The sequence below is a fragment of the Drosophila guanche genome, unplaced genomic scaffold, assembly GCF_900245975.1.
Source record: "Drosophila guanche unplaced genomic scaffold, DGUA_6, whole genome shotgun sequence".
Lineage (NCBI taxonomy): Eukaryota > Metazoa > Arthropoda > Insecta > Diptera > Drosophilidae > Drosophila > Drosophila guanche.
In genome coordinates this window covers 1,781,639-1,802,270 of record NW_022995751.1, presented here as the reverse complement: position 1 = coordinate 1,802,270, position 20,632 = coordinate 1,781,639, and the positions used below count along the sequence as shown (strand labels likewise).

Genomic DNA, 20,632 nt, shown 5'->3' with positions numbered 1-20,632 from the left:
ATTAGTCGGGGTTAATGGGCGGGCTGCCATTAATAAAAACGCTTATTTATGGCGCTAAAAATATAAAAAAGGTCCCACCAGCACAACCAAACTTTCTCCACCCAAGCAGGCCGCCCCACTTGTATAACTGAAAACTGAATCGTATCGAATCGTATCGAATCGAATCGAATGGAAACGAATGTAGGCCTACAATATGAATTATGCTCGGCAGGTAGTGCAGACTGCCTTTTGACACCCAGAAAAAGTCTTAATTAGCGCACACAAAACGAAACGAAACGCCTTAGTGGATGACGTTGAATGCCGTTTTGGCCAACAAACCCAATGAGCCTCCCTCATTGGCCTGGTCGGGCATTCACTTTGCGCCATTTATGGCTATCGCGCGGGGCAACAGCAGCGGCAGCAGCAGCGCAAAAAGACTTGATAATGATGAAGGCTGAAATAGAAATGAAATGCTCCCGTAATGATATGAATGCAGTGGGAAGGAAGGAGTCGAAACCTCCTCCATACTTCCTTGTGGATTTTCACATGATAACTCTAGCTGCAGGCCCAAAAACCGATTGCAATTGTCTTGCCAACAACCTGTCCAAGCGTTTGCCTGAAAATGGAACCCGCACTCACAGAGAGCGGTACAGTGCCTGCCTGGCTACAGTGGTGCAGTGGTGCAGCGGTACAGAAGATCTCTGGATAGCGATATCCCCCGATATCCGCTCACAGCGACTCCCCAGAATGGCACAAATTTTCATTTTCATTGTCCGCTGAGTAGATTTCTGGTTTTAATAATTTTAATTAGCGATCGCTTATCATTGATTATGTCAGGCAGCAGCAGCAGCAGAAAGAGCCTCAGCCGAAGAGCAATACAACCCACACACACACTCACAGGCGATCGTTCCCTGTTGCGTGCAACAGTCAGGCTGCATGCCCCCCACCAAATGGGATCTCTCACAAAAGCATTTTCACACCAGGAATGGTACGAACGACAGCTTTTGGCATCAGTTATGGCTTCAACTTCAGCTCCATCTGTCAGACATTTCAAGCGGCATGTCGTGGGCAGCCGCTGGGGGCTACTGTTTGCGCCGCTGCTGCGTCTGTCTTGACTCTTTCCCTCTGCCAGCCAACAAGCCAACAGGCCAACAGCTTTGTTTGACCATAATGGAGTGTGACTAATTAATAAATTAATTTCGTTGTTGTCTCATTTGTAATTTCAATTTGTCTAATAGGATTTCATGTTTTGACCATTTTTGGCTGGGAGTCGTCGCTGGCATACACTCTCCCTCCCATTCTCTCACCCTCTCTCTGGGTTTTTAAAGCGTGTTTTATGCTCTTGGCTTTAAGACTGTGTTTAAGACCCTCGCGATAGAGCCATTTGTACAATGCGACTAATTAAGCGTGAAGTAGGGGCTTAAAAGGGTGTTGCATTTTGAATGTTTGCTGTGTGGGCGCTGAATAAAGTCTTCAACTATTAAGTATTTATGTTTTACAAGTTGGGGACATCTAAGCGATCGTGTGAACTGTTTTCTCATTTGAATAAAACCCTAAAATAATACGAAAATTATAAATGCGATAGCCTATAACTTTTGAGTAATGGAAATGGCAGAACAATTACCTGAAAAATGCCCAAATAATTGTTATATTTATTTATATCTCTTGAAGCGGGCCAAATTTTGTCACACTTTGGCTGTCGCCTGAAGGCAATTTATAGGGAGAACAAACCAGAACAGCAAACAGACAACAAACAATGACAGGCAGGCCACCGACAGCAGCCACTGGCAGAGAGACTTTCGAAAAACAGTAAACCGTAAAACAGAAAACCAGAAGACAAAACCAGAAGACAATTCAAACCCAATCCCAGCGCCAGCAAGTATCCAGTACCTACGAGAGTTGTACGTCAAGCGTTGGACGAGGAAAACAGACGGCGACAGGCTCTCGGGGATATCTCATATCTGGCAATTTAAACGTTTAATCACTCGTAGACGTTTGGGCGAGATAAGTCCAGAAACAAAGTAACAGAAACCAGAATATTGTAAGCCGTAAAAAGAAATAACTTCGGTGCGCCGAATTAAGTTTACTCTAACTTCAAGGGCCGTATGGTGAGGAAATATAGAAATAGCATAATAAGAAGTAAAAACACACAGCAATATTCTGTTCTTTCGCTTACCTTATTCCCCAGCGAACGTGTACCGTTCATTTTTCTTCCAGCAGAACATTTTCCTAGTGCCATTTCCAATAAGAGCACAAGTTTGGGATGAATAATTGTAAGGTGAGGCATCATAGGGAGCACTCCCACAACAGTCGCACATTTTGTTGAAGTGTGGTTGTGCACACAGCTAACGAGAGCGTAACATCTTTGGGCAATTGGATAGCATCACCTCACATTGTCGTGACTTTGAAATATAGAAATGGCATAAGAAGCTGTAAAAACACACAACAATATTCTCTTCTTCGCTTACCTTATGCCCTTGCGAACTTGTACCGTTCATTTTTCTTCCAGCAGAACATTTGCCTAGTGCCATTTACAATAAGAGCACAAGTTTGGGATGGATACTTATAAGGTGAGGCATCACAGGGCGCACTCCCACGACACAGGCATCTTTTATTGAAGTAGTTGTGCACATAGCAACCAGGAGAGCGAACATCTTTGGGCAATTGGAAAGCATCACCTCACATATTCGTGACTTTGACAACGAGAGCATTGCTCCTCCTCCTCTGCTCCGCTCTTTGGGCTTGGATCGCGTTTTGCTACTGCTTTTGCGTTCTATCACTTACACACACAAACACCGCATATATGATAAACGAACACATCTGAGGCATCTACAGACATAACGGAACCATGTGCCGTTTGATTTTAGCTGCGTTTTGCACAAGAAAAAAATGGAATATGCTCATTATTAATATATTAGATTTAGCACACATTTTCAGTGATCTGTTGGCACACACACTTTTGCATATTCGGCACATGGTCCGCACCCGCACTAGCAGCTTTTACACTTTTCACTATAAAACACTTTGACGCCTGGCTGTTGGGATACTTTTAATTGTTTAATCACTACACTGCACATCACTACACTGCACATCTTTACACTGCACATCACTACACTCACTTCACTTCACTACGCTCACTTCACTGCACAATTTTCACTTTTTTCACTTTTACTAAATTAACCTCTGCGCTGACTGATGTGTGACTGACATTGAAAATTGACCACTGCTGGTACAGATGCGTAGGGCAGCGAAATGATCTCTCCCATTTCTAGCTCTCCTTCTCTTCCTCTTTGCTTCATAATTGCTCGCTCTTGCTGTAAATTGGCGCATTCGGGTCTGCACGTAGTCGACTCTCTCTCCAAATGCAACGAAGGTTTTTGGCGTTCTTCTTTGCGCTCTCCAACTTTTTCGTCTCTCTCGACACTTGCAAAGAAGTTTTGGCTGCTGCAGCCGTCCCCCTCTCCTATTGTAATGGTCGAGGTTTCTGCTTGGCTTCATCTCCGTATCTTACTAGAACAAAATCAGAGAGTGCCTTCTGCTTTGCACTCTCCCAATGGAAAGAACGCTATTGTAGGCGACTTGCTGGTACAGTGGCGGTAGGGGGTATTGTGCGTAGTGCAATCAATTGGAGAATGTAACTGAGGAGGAAGTAAATAGAAGTAAAATAAACTTTAGAATGCGTAGAAAATATATTGTATGTAAAATAAAGTTTAAAATATCCCTAAAATTACCCAATTCATACAATTCTGAGTCTCTCTGCACTCCAAAGATCGCTTCAAATCACAATACCCTGCCGCAAAGGGTATATGGAAAAAAAGAAAAAGAAAAACACATAATAAAAAGTAATTACAGGCACACGACGCGACGTAGGCAAAACAGAGCCAAGAATCAGGCCAGGCCAAGAGCAACAGCAACAACAACAACAAATGCTGTGACAAATCTGCAATTTTTATTACCGTTGTTGTGTCTTTTGTATGGGTTCCTGTTGCCTGTCACTCCATGCCGCAAAATGATCGAAGAGTCGCATATGAAAATGCGAAGCAATTGAGATTGATGGGGAGCCCGGGAGAGAGACTCCAAGAGAAACCGACTCTGGGGGCCTTGGGCTCTGGAATCAGGGCTGACAGAGGCATGGGCGATGGCGCAGGGGGGGGGAGGCGTGCCCTGCCAGTCAGTCAACACTGCTGCAGCAGTGGCGCGACTTTTACATGAAAATTACAAACTACTGGCGAACGACAAACGGCGAACCGTCAGTCGGAACAGTCGAAAACATTCAACGGAACGGAGATTATTTTTCTTGCGTAGGTTGTGGCACGTTGCTGGGAGGGAGGGTGGTAGGCATGGCAGGCACATGCCAAAGGCAGGCACCACAAAAATTGTGTCGCCAATTGCTGGTGGCATATGCATGTATGAGCCTCAAAGGGGGAATGACGCATGCAACGTCGACGCCAGCGGCAACGGCGAGTGCCAAAGCTCATGGAATTCATGATCAATGACTAGAGACACACACAGACAGACAGACACATGCAACAAAATGGAGCAACACATAAAGAGGGAGAAGCAGAGATAGAGGGAGTAAGAGAGAGACAGAGAGACATGCGATACACAAATTAATGAACACTTTGGCTGACATTTTAAGGACAAGTTCGTCGTCGATTTGCGGCTGGCTTTTGGCTGTGGTTTCTGTGGCTTGTTCTTGCTGCGGGAGAGGGTATGTTGCAAGCGGGGTGCAGTGGCATGTGGCAGGGTTGATGGCTTATGCAATTGGACACTGAGTGATTGGAGGCAACCAATGCTAATGGTGCTCCGAATGGACACCCCCCAAAAACTGCACAAGCCGCTTAAAGGATTTTGTTTTTAACGATCAAATATACATGCATGGCGGCTACTGTATCTCGCAGATAAAGATACTTGAATCACAAGTTGTGGCAAATACTTTCAGCTGTATCTTAAGCCTACTTTAAAGACATTCTCTCTCTGTGGGAATTATGTCTAGTCCAAATAGCACGCCTATCTCTCAGTTCGTATCTTAAGCCATCCTTGAGTTCAGATTTGATTGCTCCCACTCACAAGTGGCACAAGGACAGTGCGGCAAGAGCACTCTTAATGGCTGCCACACGGCTGCTAATTAACTGGCTAACCAGGCACCCAACTCTGCCCCCAAAACTCTGGTGCGCACTCTGCCCCCAGACTTGTTGCAACTCTAGTCCAAAGTCTGGCCCTCGGGCTGCTCCAACTCTGGCCCCAAACTCTGGTCTGGCATGGCGAGCAATGTTTTGCCAATCCAAGGCTCAAAAGTCAGGCTCTACTTTTGCGGAGGTGGACGCAAAGGTCTGCCACAAAGGGAGGCAGCAACAGGCACGAGAGTCAGGAGTCAGTGGCAATGCCAGGAGACCGTGGCCGTGTGGCACGTATGTAATTCAATCAATTGAACGACAGGCAACAGTCGTAACAGCTGCAGCAACAGTCAGTGAGGGGGTGCAAGTGGCAAGGAGAGAGGCGGCACCCACTACAAGGGTCACCCTAATCAATGGGTATTTCGCGATGTTGCAGCAACATGTTGCCGCATGTGGCATGTTGTCAATTGCATTGCTTTTCGAAATTGGTTGCACATTTTCCGTGCTACAACCTGCTGCTGCCTGCCACAAGCCAACGAGTGGGTGTTTTTGGCTGTTGATCTTGCCTGTTATTGCGTGTCTGCAGCTGCAACAACAACCAAAGCTACAACAACCACAAAACTACAAAGTAAAAGAAAAGGAAATAAAAGCGGTTTTTGGGGGGCAAACGAAGAGTTTGGATGATACACATAGATATTGATGCCATTAAGGATTGATTTTTTGTGAGGGAGAAAAGTGATTCGTTTGCTGTTTGTAAGATAAGAAAGTTTTAAGGAAAAGGAGCCTTCAATTTCAATGATTTTTTGGGTTTTATTTTGGAAAACTTTGACTTGAACTTTGCGCATGTAAAACCCTGTGAAATAATTATTTTCCCAAAGACTTTTAGCACCCAAAAGGATAGCAATGCGGCATAACAATTGGTACATTTTTCAATAAATTAACGACCAAGACAGCAGCAAGGAAACCCTCCTCCAAAGACAGTTTTATGGCAGAAAGAGAGTTCCGGCTGTCATCTGACGATCGACTTTATTCTGAATCTCCATTGGCAATCGAGACCTCATCCGGCTGTTAATTTGACAAGCGCTTTAGCTCACGATTCCAATTGCTTGTGCCGTTTAGCCATTTCGAAAGATTTCGGACATTTTGGACTTCTCTCTTTTTGTGGGCCATAAATCATGGCCCCAAGAGACAAACGAAAGTAAAATATAATTACAAATTAAAAGCATGCCACAGAAACACAATCGCTGCTGCTGCTGCTGCTGCTGTGGCTGCCACAAAAAGCTGTGCGACATTGCGAGCCGATTTAATGGGAAATTATATAAAAGAGAGGAAAAAATTGCTTGCAAGAAAGAAGAAAAAAGAAAAACAAATCAAAAAAGGAAAATGTGGCAGGCTGGCAGTGTGATTGGGGGAGAGAGATGAAAGAAAATTAAAGTCACGGTTTCTAGCGTGTAAAGTGTGCGGCAGGCAGGCAGTGGTGTTTTGTTGTTGTTGTTGTTGCATGCAACGACACTTGCAGCAGCAGCAGAAACAGTCGAAACAGTAGAAACAGTAGAATGTAAATGTCTTTTTGGTCAGGTTTTGTTGGTGCCACAAAATCCAAATTGCTTGGCAGCCATCGACAAGCAACAATAAAAGCAACGGGCTGCAGCCAATGTGCAACCTGTGCAACCAATGCTGTTTCTTGCCTGCCTCATCAATTGATTAAATTTGCAACAGCAACAGCAGCATCAGCAGCAGCAGCAGCAAGCACCAGCAGATCGTCGTCTTTCGTTGCCTTTCACTTAACAGTGCACGATTTTTATTTATTTAGATTTAGATTTAATTTCAGACTAAACCATCTCTGCTGCCGCAGCAGCCGCTCCCCCAAAGCGCAGCCTGTCCCCCACTTTTGCCGCCTCAAATGTGTTGTGTCAAAAGCAGATCCAACCCAAACGCACTCTGTGCAAACGCAATTGAAATGTTGGCGTCTATCCAACAATAAGCTTCGCTTTTTGTTTGTATTTTTGGCCATTTTTGGCTGCGGCCAGGATAAGATCTGCTGGCTGTTTGGGCCACCAACAAAGTCATCGCCATTGTTGCCTAGTTGCAACCCCAAAAACGAAACGAAACGGCAGTCAGGTGTTGCTTTTATTGTTTTACAATCACCAGCAAAAGGCAGCGGCACACAGGGAGGACCAGGAGGAGCAGGGAGCAGCAGCGGCAGAGCTCCTCTTCTCATCGATGATTGTGTGGCGGCCCAAAAACTGTGTATTGGCCACAACTTTCACAACACAAATCTCTGCCAGAGAGTAGTCGGTCGGTCGCGCCATAAAAGCCGCAGAAAACACAATTCAAATAAAATGAAAATAGAATCAAATAAAGTTTTTCACTGCCGAACAAAAGGCCATAGTGAAAAATCTATATACAATAAAGGCAGTAAAGAGCAGGGGGAAAAAGAGGTGCAAAAGTGCAAGCAAAAGAGGCAGTAAAGAGCAGCGAAAAAGTGCTGTGAAAAGAGCACGGAAAAGAGGTTGCAAAAATGCAAAGAGGACAACAAAAAAACTGTTAGACTGTAAACTGCAAAGCTGCAACATCGTCCGGATGGGTCATAAAGAAAGCAAGGCCCAGGGAGAGGCAGCAACAAGCACTTTGGTGGCAGAGTCGCGCCAACCTGTGGCCAAAATGCAAATTTTCCTCCTCTATGTGTCTCTGACCCGCAAAACAATGGAGCACTGGAGACAGCCTGGAGTTCAAGCCGCTGCTGGTCCGTCCGCTGAAGTGTTAACCGATTGTTCGGATTGATAGCAGCCAAGGATTGATAGCGCTGGACAAACAGCTGCAGGACAATCGATGGCTTGGCAGGATAGGAATGGATGCCAAATGGCTGTCTTCATTACCCTTTGAGCTCTCTGGCTGGCAAATAAACTTTGGCTTGGCTCAAATGTGGATCCAAGCGAAGGAGCAATTCCTTGGAGCCTGATTCTCCTTCGATTTGCTGCATGACAAATGCATCTATAAATCATCCTCCAGTCGCATGGAAGGTTCTCTCTAGCAACCGCTACCTTAATCCTCCATAAACTTCTCCTCAAGTGGCCTCAACGTTTTCCCACACACATGAACATGAACCCGGATAATTGGTGGCCCAATCTTTTGGCCCATTTCAAGAAGAACCGTGGCTGAGCGTACCCACCATCCTGCTGCAACGTGCCGCAGATTCTGCCTCCACCTCTGAGGAAACATCATCATCTCTCCGCTAACTGGCCATCAAATAAATCAAGAGAGTCACAGCCAAACGCACATGCAAACATGTCTACAGTTGGAAGTTGGAAGTCTCTTCTTCGCTGTACAACTTCTCCGCGTTTTTGGCCATTTGGCGGTTATCAGAGTGGCGCGTTTTAATGGGTTCGAGTACGTTTTATGGCCAACAGCAGAAGACAGAACACTCGAGAAGCAGCAGCAGCAGCAGCAGCAGAAGGGAACACAGAAGGGAACTCGGATGGGGAACGCACCAAAGTGGAATGCACACAAAAATGTTAGAATCTTGCCGCGGTGATAAAAAGAAACTTTCGCGAAAACAAAAAAAGACACTCGACAAAAGATCTACAGAGAAGAGGCACAGAGTCAGAGTCCGCTCCCCTCCTCCTTCATAATCAACGTGCGATGGCAATGGCGTTGGTCTTATGATGATTGTGATTGGTGTCGCCTCCTCACCTGCGGGCCTCCAGTCGAGAGGAGAGTGTGTGGTGTGTGGAGTGTGGAGTGGCTCTCTTCTGTTGTCTGGCACGTACGCAGGCAGCGGCCACCTCGACCCCAAAAACCAGATGCAAAAGATACACAGATACAAACGAGAGAGAGGGGCAGCGAAAGAGAAATATGATGGAAAAATGCCAAGGAATTCATGAATGAATGGATTCCCGCTAAAACTGAATATGAATGAATGCCAGAAGCGGGGCAAGTGGCGGGGACTCTGTTAAGCCTTTTGCGGAGTTTCCACGACAAATCGGGAAAATTCACGCTGCCAAAAGCAGACAACAATTTCATGGCTGGCCTAGCTCAAACTTTGAAGGCATACTTTTGGGCATCTTGGCATGTGGGAGTTACAATAATATTAATATTCCGTAATTCCATGTCAGAGCACTCACATTTCTGCGGGAAATTGGGGAATTTCCCAGTCGAGTTCTTACACCACAAGCAATCGAAATATTTTAATTGAAAAACTTAACCATTTGTAAGTAAGAAAATGTTCATTATTTCTGTAATATTGCCACAGATAATATTCCCCAACACGAAGAATTCCAATAGCTGTAATATTTCATTCAAAACTTACCTTTCGTAAGTAATAATTTTACAATATTTCCACAGCTGGACAGCTTCCCTCGCAGCTCAATCCTGAAAGACGTACATAATATGGTAAACAAAAGCACTTCAACTGATGTGAATAAATATCAAATCTACATCATTTTGTTAGTAATTAAATCTTTATTAAATCTCAATTTGTCGGTGATTATTATTCAATATTTTTCTTCATGGTTTTCTTTTGTTTTCTGTTGTTTTTGTTCGAGTTTTCCTTTCATTTCACTTGTGTTCTCTCGCCTGCCTTCCTACCGGTATCTTTTCTCTCTCTGTTATTTAGCCGCCAAAACATCTCTCCCTTAAGCTTATTCCGCTACTGTTTTTAAACTTTTTTAGTTTCTTTTCATTTGCATTTTTTTCAAATTTTCTCGTTTGGTTTTTCCTTTCTGCACTTGACCTTTCCTCATTCCATTTCACTGGTATGTTTCTTAGTTATTGCTAGAGTTTTTCTTTTTCTTTGTTTTATTTTTGTTTATTTTTTCTTCTTGGGTTTTTGTATCTCATTGCAACGGCAACTGCAAAAATTGGCAAAGATGTGTCGAAAAATAGGGAATCAGATAGAATCAGGGAGTAGATATAACCAAAATGGCAGAAACTAATGGGAGTGGGGGTGGGGGCTGGTGGGGGATTAGGGACCTGGAGAACCTAAAAATTCGTTTCTAGATAGCTGGCCCGGGTGTAGGGGTGTACGAGGGTGTTCGAAACCGTCGCGACGCCTCTTTCTCTCTATTTCTCTGGTGCTTCTGGTATCTTCTCTGCTGGCTCTATAAATCGCTCCATAGAAAAAGTGTAAACTAATTACTATCCCATATTTTGATAGAGTTCTTTATAGTATCATCTCGGCTTCAGCATCATCATCATCATCATCGCTTATCATCATCGTCATATAAATAGGTGTATACATATACAATACATATATATACTCGGTATTCTCATCTGCCTGTCGTCTCTCTCTTGTATTTTTGTATAGTCATTAAATATGTATAATTTATTTATATATATATATAATGTATATATGCAATATATATTGCTTAACTTGTTTTGGGTTTTTGACAATGCAACGCTTTGAAGCAGGAGGCAGACATAGAGATAGAGACTGAGGGAAAGATAGTAGCATTTTTCTCTGCCACTATTTTTTTTTTTAGAGAGAAGAAACCCAATTGATTTTCCAAGCCCTAGCCAAAAAAACTATGATATATCCGTAGTATCTCCCCCAGATATCCGCCTAAGCATCTCACATGAAACACAAGTCTTCAAGTCGCTTTTTCTCAGGAAATATGAAACGTTTTTTTGCAAAAGGAAGCGCCTCTTTATCGATTAGAACTAATTTTTCATTGGTTTTTTTGCCCATTAATTTTTTTCTTTGTTTAAATTTATATGCTGTATCTGTATCAGTAGCTGTAGCTGTAGCTGTGTGTTGTGTCTGTGTATCTTACTATATGTCCAAACGGATTTCTTTTGTTTTTACTTTTACGTTTCTTTAAGTTTAAATATTCACGAGCACGCGCGAGCATTTCATTTTGCATTTGCCTCAAAAATGTACAATTTTCTCATCTTCATCTTCTTCTGGTTATCATATATATCGAGTTTTTGGTTAAGTTTACTATTCTGTTTGGAATGGTTTTTTCTGTGAGTAAAAGTTTTCAGTTTCCTCTTGTTTTTGGGAGGGTTTTACAAAATAAATATTCATCAATTCCAACCCATCATCAGAGGGAGGGGAGGATTTGTTTGTTCCATATTTTGTTCCGCATTCTATCGTATTTTCCTGTCTCTCTCTCTAAAAATTGTTTACGTGACTTTTAGCTTAAATTGTAAATTGTGTTTTATGTTTTATTCTTTACTGGTTCCTCTTGTCTCTCTCTCTCTAAAAAACTTCAATTCTGGGTCCAAACTTTTATTCAGTTAATATTTTCCTGATATTCGAATTTTCTTGTTTTATTTTTTCATTCTTTCTTTTAGTTTTGAGCATTTACTGGCTTTACTTTTCGTATGCCTCCCTTGCATGCATATTATTCTTTTTCTCTTTTGTTTTCTTTGGCGATATGTATGTACATGTTTGTTGAAGAACAGAAGGAAGGAAAACTCAAGAGGCTGTAAAGGAAAAAAGAACGGACACTAAAAGGAACTGGGCAACAAACAAAATTGTCCTACAAAATATACTTAAGTGTCTTTTCGAAAAACTTGCATTTATTTCTTCCGTATCGTATCGTATCGTAGTATCGTTATGTGGTAGTCTTCTTCTATATTTTAATGTGTTGTTTCTCGTTTTTGTTTAAGTTTAGGCTTTTTACAATAATTAATAATCATAGTTTTGTTGTTTAAAAATTAATGGTTTTAGAATTTTAGAACTCTCATTTCTGGGTTATCTTTAATCTTCTTAGTTTTTGTTTTTTCTCTTTTTGTGTGTGGCTTAAATCAAAGGTTTGTTTAAAAATGTATGGAAAGCAACAGTAATTGTAAATTAAGGCCTAAACTTTAGTGATTTTTATGTCTCTCAGCCATCATATCATTTTTTTGGGACTCTATCTTTTACATTTAATATCTTTTTGTGTGTGTGTGTTTCTTTCTCTTTTATATAATATAATACATAATGTGCCTTCAGCGCGATGGTTGGGCACTGACAAAAGCGACTTAACATTTTTCTACACAACGAATCGACGTATCGGTATTTTGATTAACGTTTTTTCTTGACAAATTGGCTTGAATATCGAATGAAAAGTGTTTATTTACAATTAATATAATTAACAAATACAGAAATAGGTGGAACAAAAACATAAAGAACTTAGAATTAGAAAACGGAGAGCGGAACTCGTCGCTCTCTCACAAAACCTAAATTATGTTCTTGAATGTGGACTTTTCTTTCACTCTTCTTTATCGTTTCCCTTTCCTTTCCTTTTTTTTTTGTTTATTTTATTTGAATTTTCTATGTGGGAGGAAAACTGTTTTCTGCTCTCTTTCGCTCTCTTAATTTGTTGCCTTTAAATATTTGCTGACAATTTGATGTTGCATAAAATACAATTGTTGCTTCTTCTTGGGTTGCTTCTGTTGCAATTTGCTGGAAAGTTGCTGCCATTGCAATCGTCATGGCCTATGGAATCTGCGGACGAGTGGGAGAAAAGTTTTGATTAGTTTTTGAATGTGCAACACGCGGCAGCAAGTTTATGGGGTCGCAAAATTGTTCTCCTGCTCCGCTTTTGCTCTCCTGATTTGCAGCCAGCCGACCTCAGTGGGCCTGGTTCTCGTTTTGGGCCAAGCCATTGCATGCACACACACGAAAATCGCAAAAAGCCATTACACACTCTTCCACACAGAAATTGCAATCGAAATGGAAATAGAAATGGCACAACCACAAAATCCTTTGTGGCTACATATCCTCATATGTAAGAGTGTGTGTGTGGCATGGACTCGTAGTCGGATTCGGTCTCGGACTCACTCCCACTGCTGCATGCACGTGACACTTCACTGGCCATTGGCATTGGCAATTTTTTGCTTGCTTGCCTCGCTCCGCTCACTCGCTCACTCGCTCAATTCGCCATTCGATTTTGCCCCCACAAGGACATCCGCTACATAATTCAGTGGCCTGTCAGTGAACGCGAGTACCGGAGACCGGACCAAACACACTGGTGAGATTGCTTTGGACGCAGGAGAGCAATTTGCAAAGAGCCGAAAAGCAGTTAAAGGCGGACAAGCGCTCTGCTCTGTGTATACGCGTACCTCGTCAAGTGCCGACTGCCCTCGTGGACGGCCATTTCGGAGGACTTGAACTCGTTCAGCTCCTTGCGTATGGCGGCCTTGTCCTTTGGCGTCAGTCTTGTCCATGGCTTATCCGCACGGCGATCATAGTCGTGGGCCTGCGTCACCTCGATGTAGTCATTGAACCGAATGATCTTCTTCTCCTTGAGCTCCTCAACGGTGGGCCGAAAACTGAGCTTCCGCAGCAGATACGATTTCTTCTCCTCCTTTTGTTTCTTCTCCTCGGCGGGTGATTGAGCTGCAGGAAACATAATCAAATCAATTATAGAATGTTTCCTTCGACTGTGAATCTCATTTTGTACTCACTTTTCAAGATATTACGCTCGACCAGCTCTTCGGCGGTAGGCCGCATCGATAGCCGTCGTATGAGACGCGCTCCGATCGCCTCCTTGGACTCTTTGATCTCGTTGTCGGTGACCTGGTGCAGGATGTTGCGATTGATCAGATCCTGCTTATCCGGTCGCAGTTGCAGCTTCAAGGACAGCGACTCCTTGCGTGCCAGCTTGGCCAAACGGACATTATCATTGTCGTCATCGCGATACACGATATGACCATCGCTCTCGTCGCTGTCGCTGCTGCTCTCCCGTATCACATGTGAGGGCCGAGTGTTCTCCTTGTTCTCCACGGTGCACGGCAACTGGATGTTGAACATTTGCTGCCTGCTGCGGGAAAAAGCATCCAAGGAAAAGCACATTAGCTTTGTGGCTGTATTATAGTATATTCTGCGATGCTCTAAGGGTAACGCCATTAGCTCTACACACGACACCGAAAAACAACAGCAAATGAAGGTAACAGCCAATGCTCATGCATGTCTAGCACTCTTACATTGCTTTAATCTCTTTGTAATCTGGTTTGGGGCAATCTGCCAGATATACTCTGCTTCTCCACATGCTCACACACGCAAATACTAGTTGTTTTTTGTTTTTTGTTTTTATGTGTATAAATGAAGGTGCATGCAGGTGAAGGATGTTTTCTTTTCAAGGTGTTAAATGTATGCAGGTTCTTGCAACTCCCATTCTGGTTGCATAATGCTTCGTTCTATCAGCACACTGCAGCACTCTCGTTCTACTTAGTTGCTCTGTGCTGTGGTTCTTTCAGAGTCGCTCTTGGAATTAGTTAAGATTTTATTTCAGCATTAAGAGCGGAATTCTGTTTCATTCTATCTCAGCTTCTCTCGTTCTATCTGCTCTCATTCATCCGCTTTCGTTCATTCAGCATGGGTTTTGTCTGCTCTAACATAGCGTACTATATATGCTCGATCAATCAGGTCTCGTTCTATCATCTCGTTCGAACAGCCTCTCGTTCTATCAGCACTCGTTCTCTCGTTCCCTAGATCTCTCACTAGACTTGTTGTAGCACATCTCTGAACTTACATTCAATCTTCCCCAGCGCGGGTTATGTTCTTAGACTTTTTGTCACCAAACCGAAAAATGCTTATTTTTTCACCTCTTTATTTTTCTTGGGCTCCCCACTCTCACTCGTTGCTGCTGCTGCTGCGGCAATTTTGTTTTCCCTTTCTTTTAAACGGCACGTGGAGTGCACATCTGGCTGACACACACTCGCTCGAGAGAGATAACCACACACACACACACACACACACACACTGTCGAGCATATAATATGCAAAATACATGTACTTGTATGTGTCGCATGTGTGACTGTGTATGTTTGACTTTGTATTGTACTTAAAGCTGTCGTCGTTTGGCTCTCGGCTTGAATCTCTTTCGCCTTGAATGCCATATCCTGTTTGCCAGCTTCCGCCGCACTTTTGGGGCGTTAATGCCAAACACGATTGTGTATAAAAAAAACGACAGAAAAGGAGAAGAGACGAGTGCCCCATGCACGGCGTGGGAGTGACGCAAGCGGTATACCCTGGGGGAGGACAGACAATAGTTTCTCATAGCAACTATCATTCTCATCCTCTCATTCTCCGAGGAAGTCCGTTCTCCGGCTGGCATTGGCATTGGCATTGACATTGCCATTCCATGATAGGAAGTCACCTTTTTTATTTGCGTTGCAAACATTGGCTTATCCATGGAAATACGAGACTTTTTGCATACATATGGGCTACTTTTATAAGCGCAACATGAGTGTGAAATTCATATTTATATTAAATATTAAGAACAGGTACTCATGCTGGTAAAGGTACTCTCCTATTTCAACATTCTCTATGCATCCATCCCATAAACATGTCAAATCAACAGATAAATGGTAAAGGTATACCAAAACCTCTTACACCAAATACTGCATCATATTTCGATCCATTTAAGTTCTCCCTCCCCAATCGAAATTGCTGCATAGTTTGACAGTTCCATAAATTGCACTCAATTGAGCCTCTGCTGTGCCATGGAAACACTCTGCTCATACGATAGATATCATGGCAGGGAGACAGGCATTCAGGCAGACAGGCGAAATGTTTTGCCAGGCACGTACTGGGGCCATGGCATGGCAGGGCATGGCATGGCAGCCTTCTGCGTTTACGCTTTGTTGCATCTATTTTACATATTTATTTTTCAACTCTTACTTTTTGTTGCTCTTTTCGCAATAAACTGCATAAATTTCACACATGTGAGAGTGAAGGAAAAACCCTTCTCCAGTTAAAGAGTTTCTTCAGATTTTCTGAAGAGGGATAGCGAGCAAAGGACTGACATATGTTGCGATTCTCTGGCTCAATATTTGGAGTATAAAAACACTCGCATGTGCGTCTGTCTCGGTTTTAGCTGGCGTTTTCTTTTTTTGTTGTTTTTGCTTCCTTCACTTTGAATTTGAAATTCAATCCATGGCATCGGCTTCGTTCCTTTGAACGTCTTGGGCCAAGAGTTTAAGGCAAAAGTTTTTGCCTAATGAAAAATAAAACGAATGAGAACTCATTTCCTGCTTTGCTTATTCTAATTTTCTTTCATTCTTTCTGGTGTTCTGCTTTTTGCATATTCCGAATGTGGAAAATATCAAATTAAAACAGAAACAGAGAGTGAGAGTGAGAGAGAGGGAAGAGAGAGCGTGCGATGTAGAGGGCCAAATTTGTAATTTGAAACAAATTCTTATTTGAAATGAAACATGCTGGAAGAACAGGACCTCTCCACAGTTGAAGAGTAAAGGGAAAACAAAGAAACTTTTATGAGAAAAAATACACCCACACAAAGACACACACACAGATTTACACACACATACATGTGTGTAGGGGAAAATGTGTACGAGTACTTGAGAGGGAGGATCTCTAAGAAAAAGAAACAAGTTTCCTCTTCAAAACAACAGAGAAAAAAGTAAGTTAGTAAATTTAATAAAACAACCAAAAATAAAAGAAACTAAGTAGTAGTTTCCTGCTGCTGTTCTTGCTGTTCTTGCTGTTCTGTGTGTGTCTCAATGTTAAAGTTTAAAGTTTAAAAAACAAACTAAAAACAAAAAACTGACTACAAAAACGAATGTTCAGAGTGTTTTGGGAGTGCAGGGGACGTGAGTGTGAGAGCCTGGGGGATATGAGAATTCCAGCTGTATTTTGTTTTGTGAGAGGTTTACTGCATTAGGCAGAGTGTGTAAATGTTACATAACAACAGTCATAGCGAAAGCGAAAGAGAGAGAGAGAGAGACACAGAGAGCGAAAGATGGTTGTGTGTGTGTTTGTGGAAGGATGTGCACTAAAAGCATTTCGCATACGTTTTGTTTAAGGGTTTTCTTTATGGGTTTTCATCATGATTCTCTTTTTTCGCACACAACAAATAAATTATCGAAAAAATGGTTTACCATATTCTAATCCGTGGTCGTAGTATTGGCCTGATTTGTGTTGATCAGAATAGTAGTGGTTGTAGATATAGAAGTGGTGGAGGGTCGATTGATTGTTTGATTGATTGAACGTGTTCATACGAATCAAATATGATGTAAAAGAACAAACACAGGGGGCGGGGGTTAGGTACAAAAAAGTAGAAGAGAAAGAGAGAGAGAGAGAACAAATGGTTGTTATATAGAAAAATAGTTCAATTAACAAATTGGGAAAAAAACAGAAAGACAAATTGGAAAAAACATTTCAAAATATAGAAGGAAACGGCAGTTTTTGGTGGTGGGATCACTTTTGGCGGGAGTTTCATATCTTATTGTTGGTGAATTATACAAGTTTTTGTTTGAACAAACAGAAAAACTACCAAAATATGTGAGAGCGGGTGGTTGGTTTAACTGGGAGTTAAGTATAAAAAACCATACAGAATATACATATGCTACTTGAAAGAGTTTTTACGCTTGGAACATTTTTTGTAGCATTTCTTAGCATTCCCTTCATCAAGTTCCAACCATAAATAACCCTGCCTTAATATTCGTTTGCTAGTCTTTGACTTACTTGAGCGAATAATTATTCCCTGCCGCATCTTGTCGCACCACCAGAGGTCGCTGATTGGCCGATTGTTGTTGAGCCGCTGCTGCGGCTGCTGCTGCCATGGAGCCAATGCCTCCATTGCTGTTGGATATGGCCGCTGCTGTGGCTGCACTCTGGCCGCCACCACCACCTTGTCCTCCGCCCCCATGATGATGCTCCTGGGTGGGTGTCACAGGCGTAGAGGCGGAGGCTGGCAGGGCGCCGCCCTTCTTTTTGAGCGCCGATTTGAGAGGAACTGCATTTGGCTTTGGCTCTTTGGCTGGAATTTCCTCAACGCGTTGGGTGTCCATCATGCGGACATGATTGCCGCCACCATACGGGGCATACTCATCATCCGAATCGAGTTCATCCTGATCGGGATCGTGATCTATAGAGAGTCGGAGCAATGGATTAAGTCAGTAAGGCATTCAGGGGACATTCGAGAGCTTATGCGAGGGATGGGCAGGGATGGGGCGGAGCGGGGACTGGGGGCATCTCGGAGCACTAGCATAATTATGAAGTGCGCATTTTTGTTTTGGGCAATGAGCTAATCAAAAGTGGGGAGGTGGGGGTGTCTTGGCATGGGTTGGGGCTGGAGTTTCCTCGTCATCGATCGATTTACCATCATAGTCATAGTCCTGCTGGTAGTCCTGATCGTGTATGGCGCCTGGCCCGTGCGGTCGTCCAGCGATGAGCGTGGGGCTCGGCGTGGAGAACATTGGCGGCGGTGGGATCGGTCCGATCTCCGACAACGGTATCGGTGGCTCTGGCAGCTCGCTGAGCATCACACCCGGCGGCAGCTTACCGCCCGCATATGGCGGTGGTGTGCTGCCCGGTGGACCGCCAACCATCTTGCCGCCATCGTCACCATCTGTGGGTGGGAAATAAACAAACAAAAAATAGTGTGTTTGGGAGTCGTAGAGCGAGTGGTTTATATTTCGAGAGAGAGAGAGGGAGGATAGAGAGAGAGAGAGCGAGAGAGAGAACTGTTTCTTGATTCTAGCCAATTAATGTGTGGTGTGGTGAGTGTGGGTGTTAGGTGTGTGTGTGCGTGTGCGTGTGCGTGTGGTGGATTAGTGAGTGTTTTGGGTGTGTGCGTGTGGCTTCTGTGCTTTGTGGTTTAGTGTGAGTGAAGTCTCTGGAGCGGGCGAAGGAGAGAGAAGGTTTGCAAATCGATTATTTATACAAATGTAACGATTAATTATCGATATTTTACAATTTATGCTTCTCCCTCCCTGCCCTTCCATCTAAAACGGTTTCTAGTTCTAGTTCTTTTGGTCTTTGGGGGTTCTTCCACTTACACATGTGCTCGTTGTGGTAGCAAATGTTGACCCCTCGACGGGTCAGCTTATTGGCGCCGCCCAGTGTATTGGGCCTCTCCATTTTCCCATCCACCTGGTGATGGCCACCTCCGCCACCGCCACCGCCACCTGGTGGCGGTAGCATGGAACCCTGACATTGCGGCTGCTCGATGTTGGGCGTGGATATTGTGCCATTGCCACCATGTTGCTGTTGTTGTTGTTGTGCATCAGTCTTGTCTTTTCTTGGTTCTGCAAACAAAGAGAGAGAGAGAGAGAGAGAGAAATGAGAATGAGGATAAAGTGAGTAAAGAGTGAACTAATTTATAGTTAAAAGAGTATGCCATGAATTCACTCGACAGCCAGGCAGGCAGCGTGGCAGTGTGTGGTGGCATGCCCCACTTGACGCAAGCTTTTACTTTAATTGTCGGCGGTCGGTTGTCGGTGGGGGCCTGACCACAGAAAACAGTTGGCCCAGCACAGACTCCTTTGGGTCAGTGGAAAAATGGTCCTGCCCGCAGGCCCCTCCTCCGCTTGCCACTTGAGTGGCCACAAAGCCAAAGGATACACATGTCCTTCGCCTGTCTCCCATTCTTTTTTTTTTTTCTCTCTTTTGCCCCATCCTTTTTGCTCAGAGACTGAAGCACCTTCTGTGGTCCGGCAGTGGCTTCGTGGCCCCCAGTGCTTTCGGGTATTAATATTTTTTAATTGTTGTTAAAGGTTTAAGTGGTCTTACAATTACGTACCGCACTTCACATGGCACTTTACCATTTATTCCCCTTTAAAAAGGTACAAGAAATAATGAGGAGGAGATGTTTACGGGTCGCACCGGAAATGGTCGAAAAATTGCTCCCAAAATGTCTTGTTTTTCCACGCAATTAAAATTCTTCGCTTAATAGACATTTTCCCACAGATCGCTTACACACAGATACAGATGCCCATGGCAAAAGCAATTAAATAGAAAAATTCCAAATAGATATTTTGGGCCACATTTTTCTTACACTTCAAGACAGTCATTAAATGCTGATCGGTTGACAGACAGCCCCCCAGCCGGCAGAAGATCCCGAACATATTTATGGTCTAAGAGCAGACAAATATTATCTAGCGGAAAATTCAGTGCAAAAGCATCGCGCAATTAATTGGCAGTCAAGCGGAGGGTTGTCAAGGGAGTGCCGAGGGAACGGGTAGTAAGACATCAAGCAGTGGGAAATTAATGGAAATATTTTCAGCAGTCCTCTCCCTCTGAGCCAAATTGGTAGCGAATATATTTCCACTAAAAATATTACGAGATTTGCATACCAATTTGATTCTCTAATCAAAGCATCTTTCCCCCCCACAAATTGAGAGAAACTGCAGATACAGATGGAGATCGAGATGGGGAGAGAGATGATGATGCCTCTACTTATGGTGTGTGGATCGTTGGAACGTTGAATGCCTCAAACTATTTGAAACAGATACAAATTCCGTTGGCCCAATGCCAGGGCGCTACCAAAGAGCTGAGTAAAAGGCAAAGGCAAAGGCACAGACGCCACGGCCTGACGTGTGTGCCTAAATATTTATTATTTCTAAACAAAACGAAAAAAGAAACACGAGTATATTTGCAGTATATTACCGCATTCATTGCTCGTTTTTTGTTTGGCACCAAAAAATGAATGAAAATTGTTTTTCAAAACATAAAGAAACGCACGAGATATGCCATGCATCAAGTTCATGACAAGAGGAAAGGAAATGCATATTATATACACAAAAGTAAAGAATGGGAAAATGTCTCGCCTTGACTTTGACATAGGTGCAAATGATTGTTTTATT

The 20,632-nt window shown here is 43.3% G+C and overlaps 2 protein-coding genes across 17 annotated transcripts in view; both read right to left on the bottom strand.

Annotated features, from left to right (window-relative positions):
- The window catches only part of LOC117587201, a 102,029-nt gene extending 98,794 nt beyond the window's left edge, over nucleotides 1-3,235 (bottom strand). Inside the window, exons 1-2 of the transcript XR_004574044.1 lie at nucleotides 2,448-3,235; nucleotides 2,156-2,381 (exon numbers count right to left, since the gene is read on the bottom strand). The gene's annotated coding sequence lies outside the window, so the exon portion shown is untranslated. The remainder of the gene's footprint in view (nucleotides 1-2,155; nucleotides 2,382-2,447) is intronic.
- Nucleotides 3,236-11,256: 8,021 nt separating this feature from the next.
- LOC117587191 (protein nutcracker-like) overlaps nucleotides 11,257-20,632 on the bottom strand; it is a 100,320-nt gene continuing 90,944 nt past the window's right edge. For 8 of the 16 annotated variants that reach the window (XM_034277725.1, XM_034277719.1, XM_034277733.1 and 5 more), the window contains 7 exons: nucleotides 18,827-19,075; nucleotides 18,148-18,396; nucleotides 17,511-17,913; nucleotides 16,925-16,954; nucleotides 13,491-13,846; nucleotides 13,146-13,422; nucleotides 11,257-12,528 (listed from right to left, as the gene is read on the bottom strand). In XM_034277725.1, the coding sequence (XP_034133616.1) occupies nucleotides 12,513-12,528; nucleotides 13,146-13,422; nucleotides 13,491-13,846; nucleotides 16,925-16,954; nucleotides 17,511-17,913; nucleotides 18,148-18,396; nucleotides 18,827-19,075 (1,580 nt within the window). In that variant the 3' untranslated portion in view covers nucleotides 11,257-12,512. The remainder of the gene's footprint in view (nucleotides 12,529-13,145; nucleotides 13,423-13,490; nucleotides 13,847-16,924; nucleotides 16,955-17,510; nucleotides 17,914-18,147; nucleotides 18,397-18,826; nucleotides 19,076-20,632) is intronic. The other 8 variants (XM_034277727.1, XM_034277732.1, XM_034277721.1 and 5 more) reach the window with 4 other exon arrangements.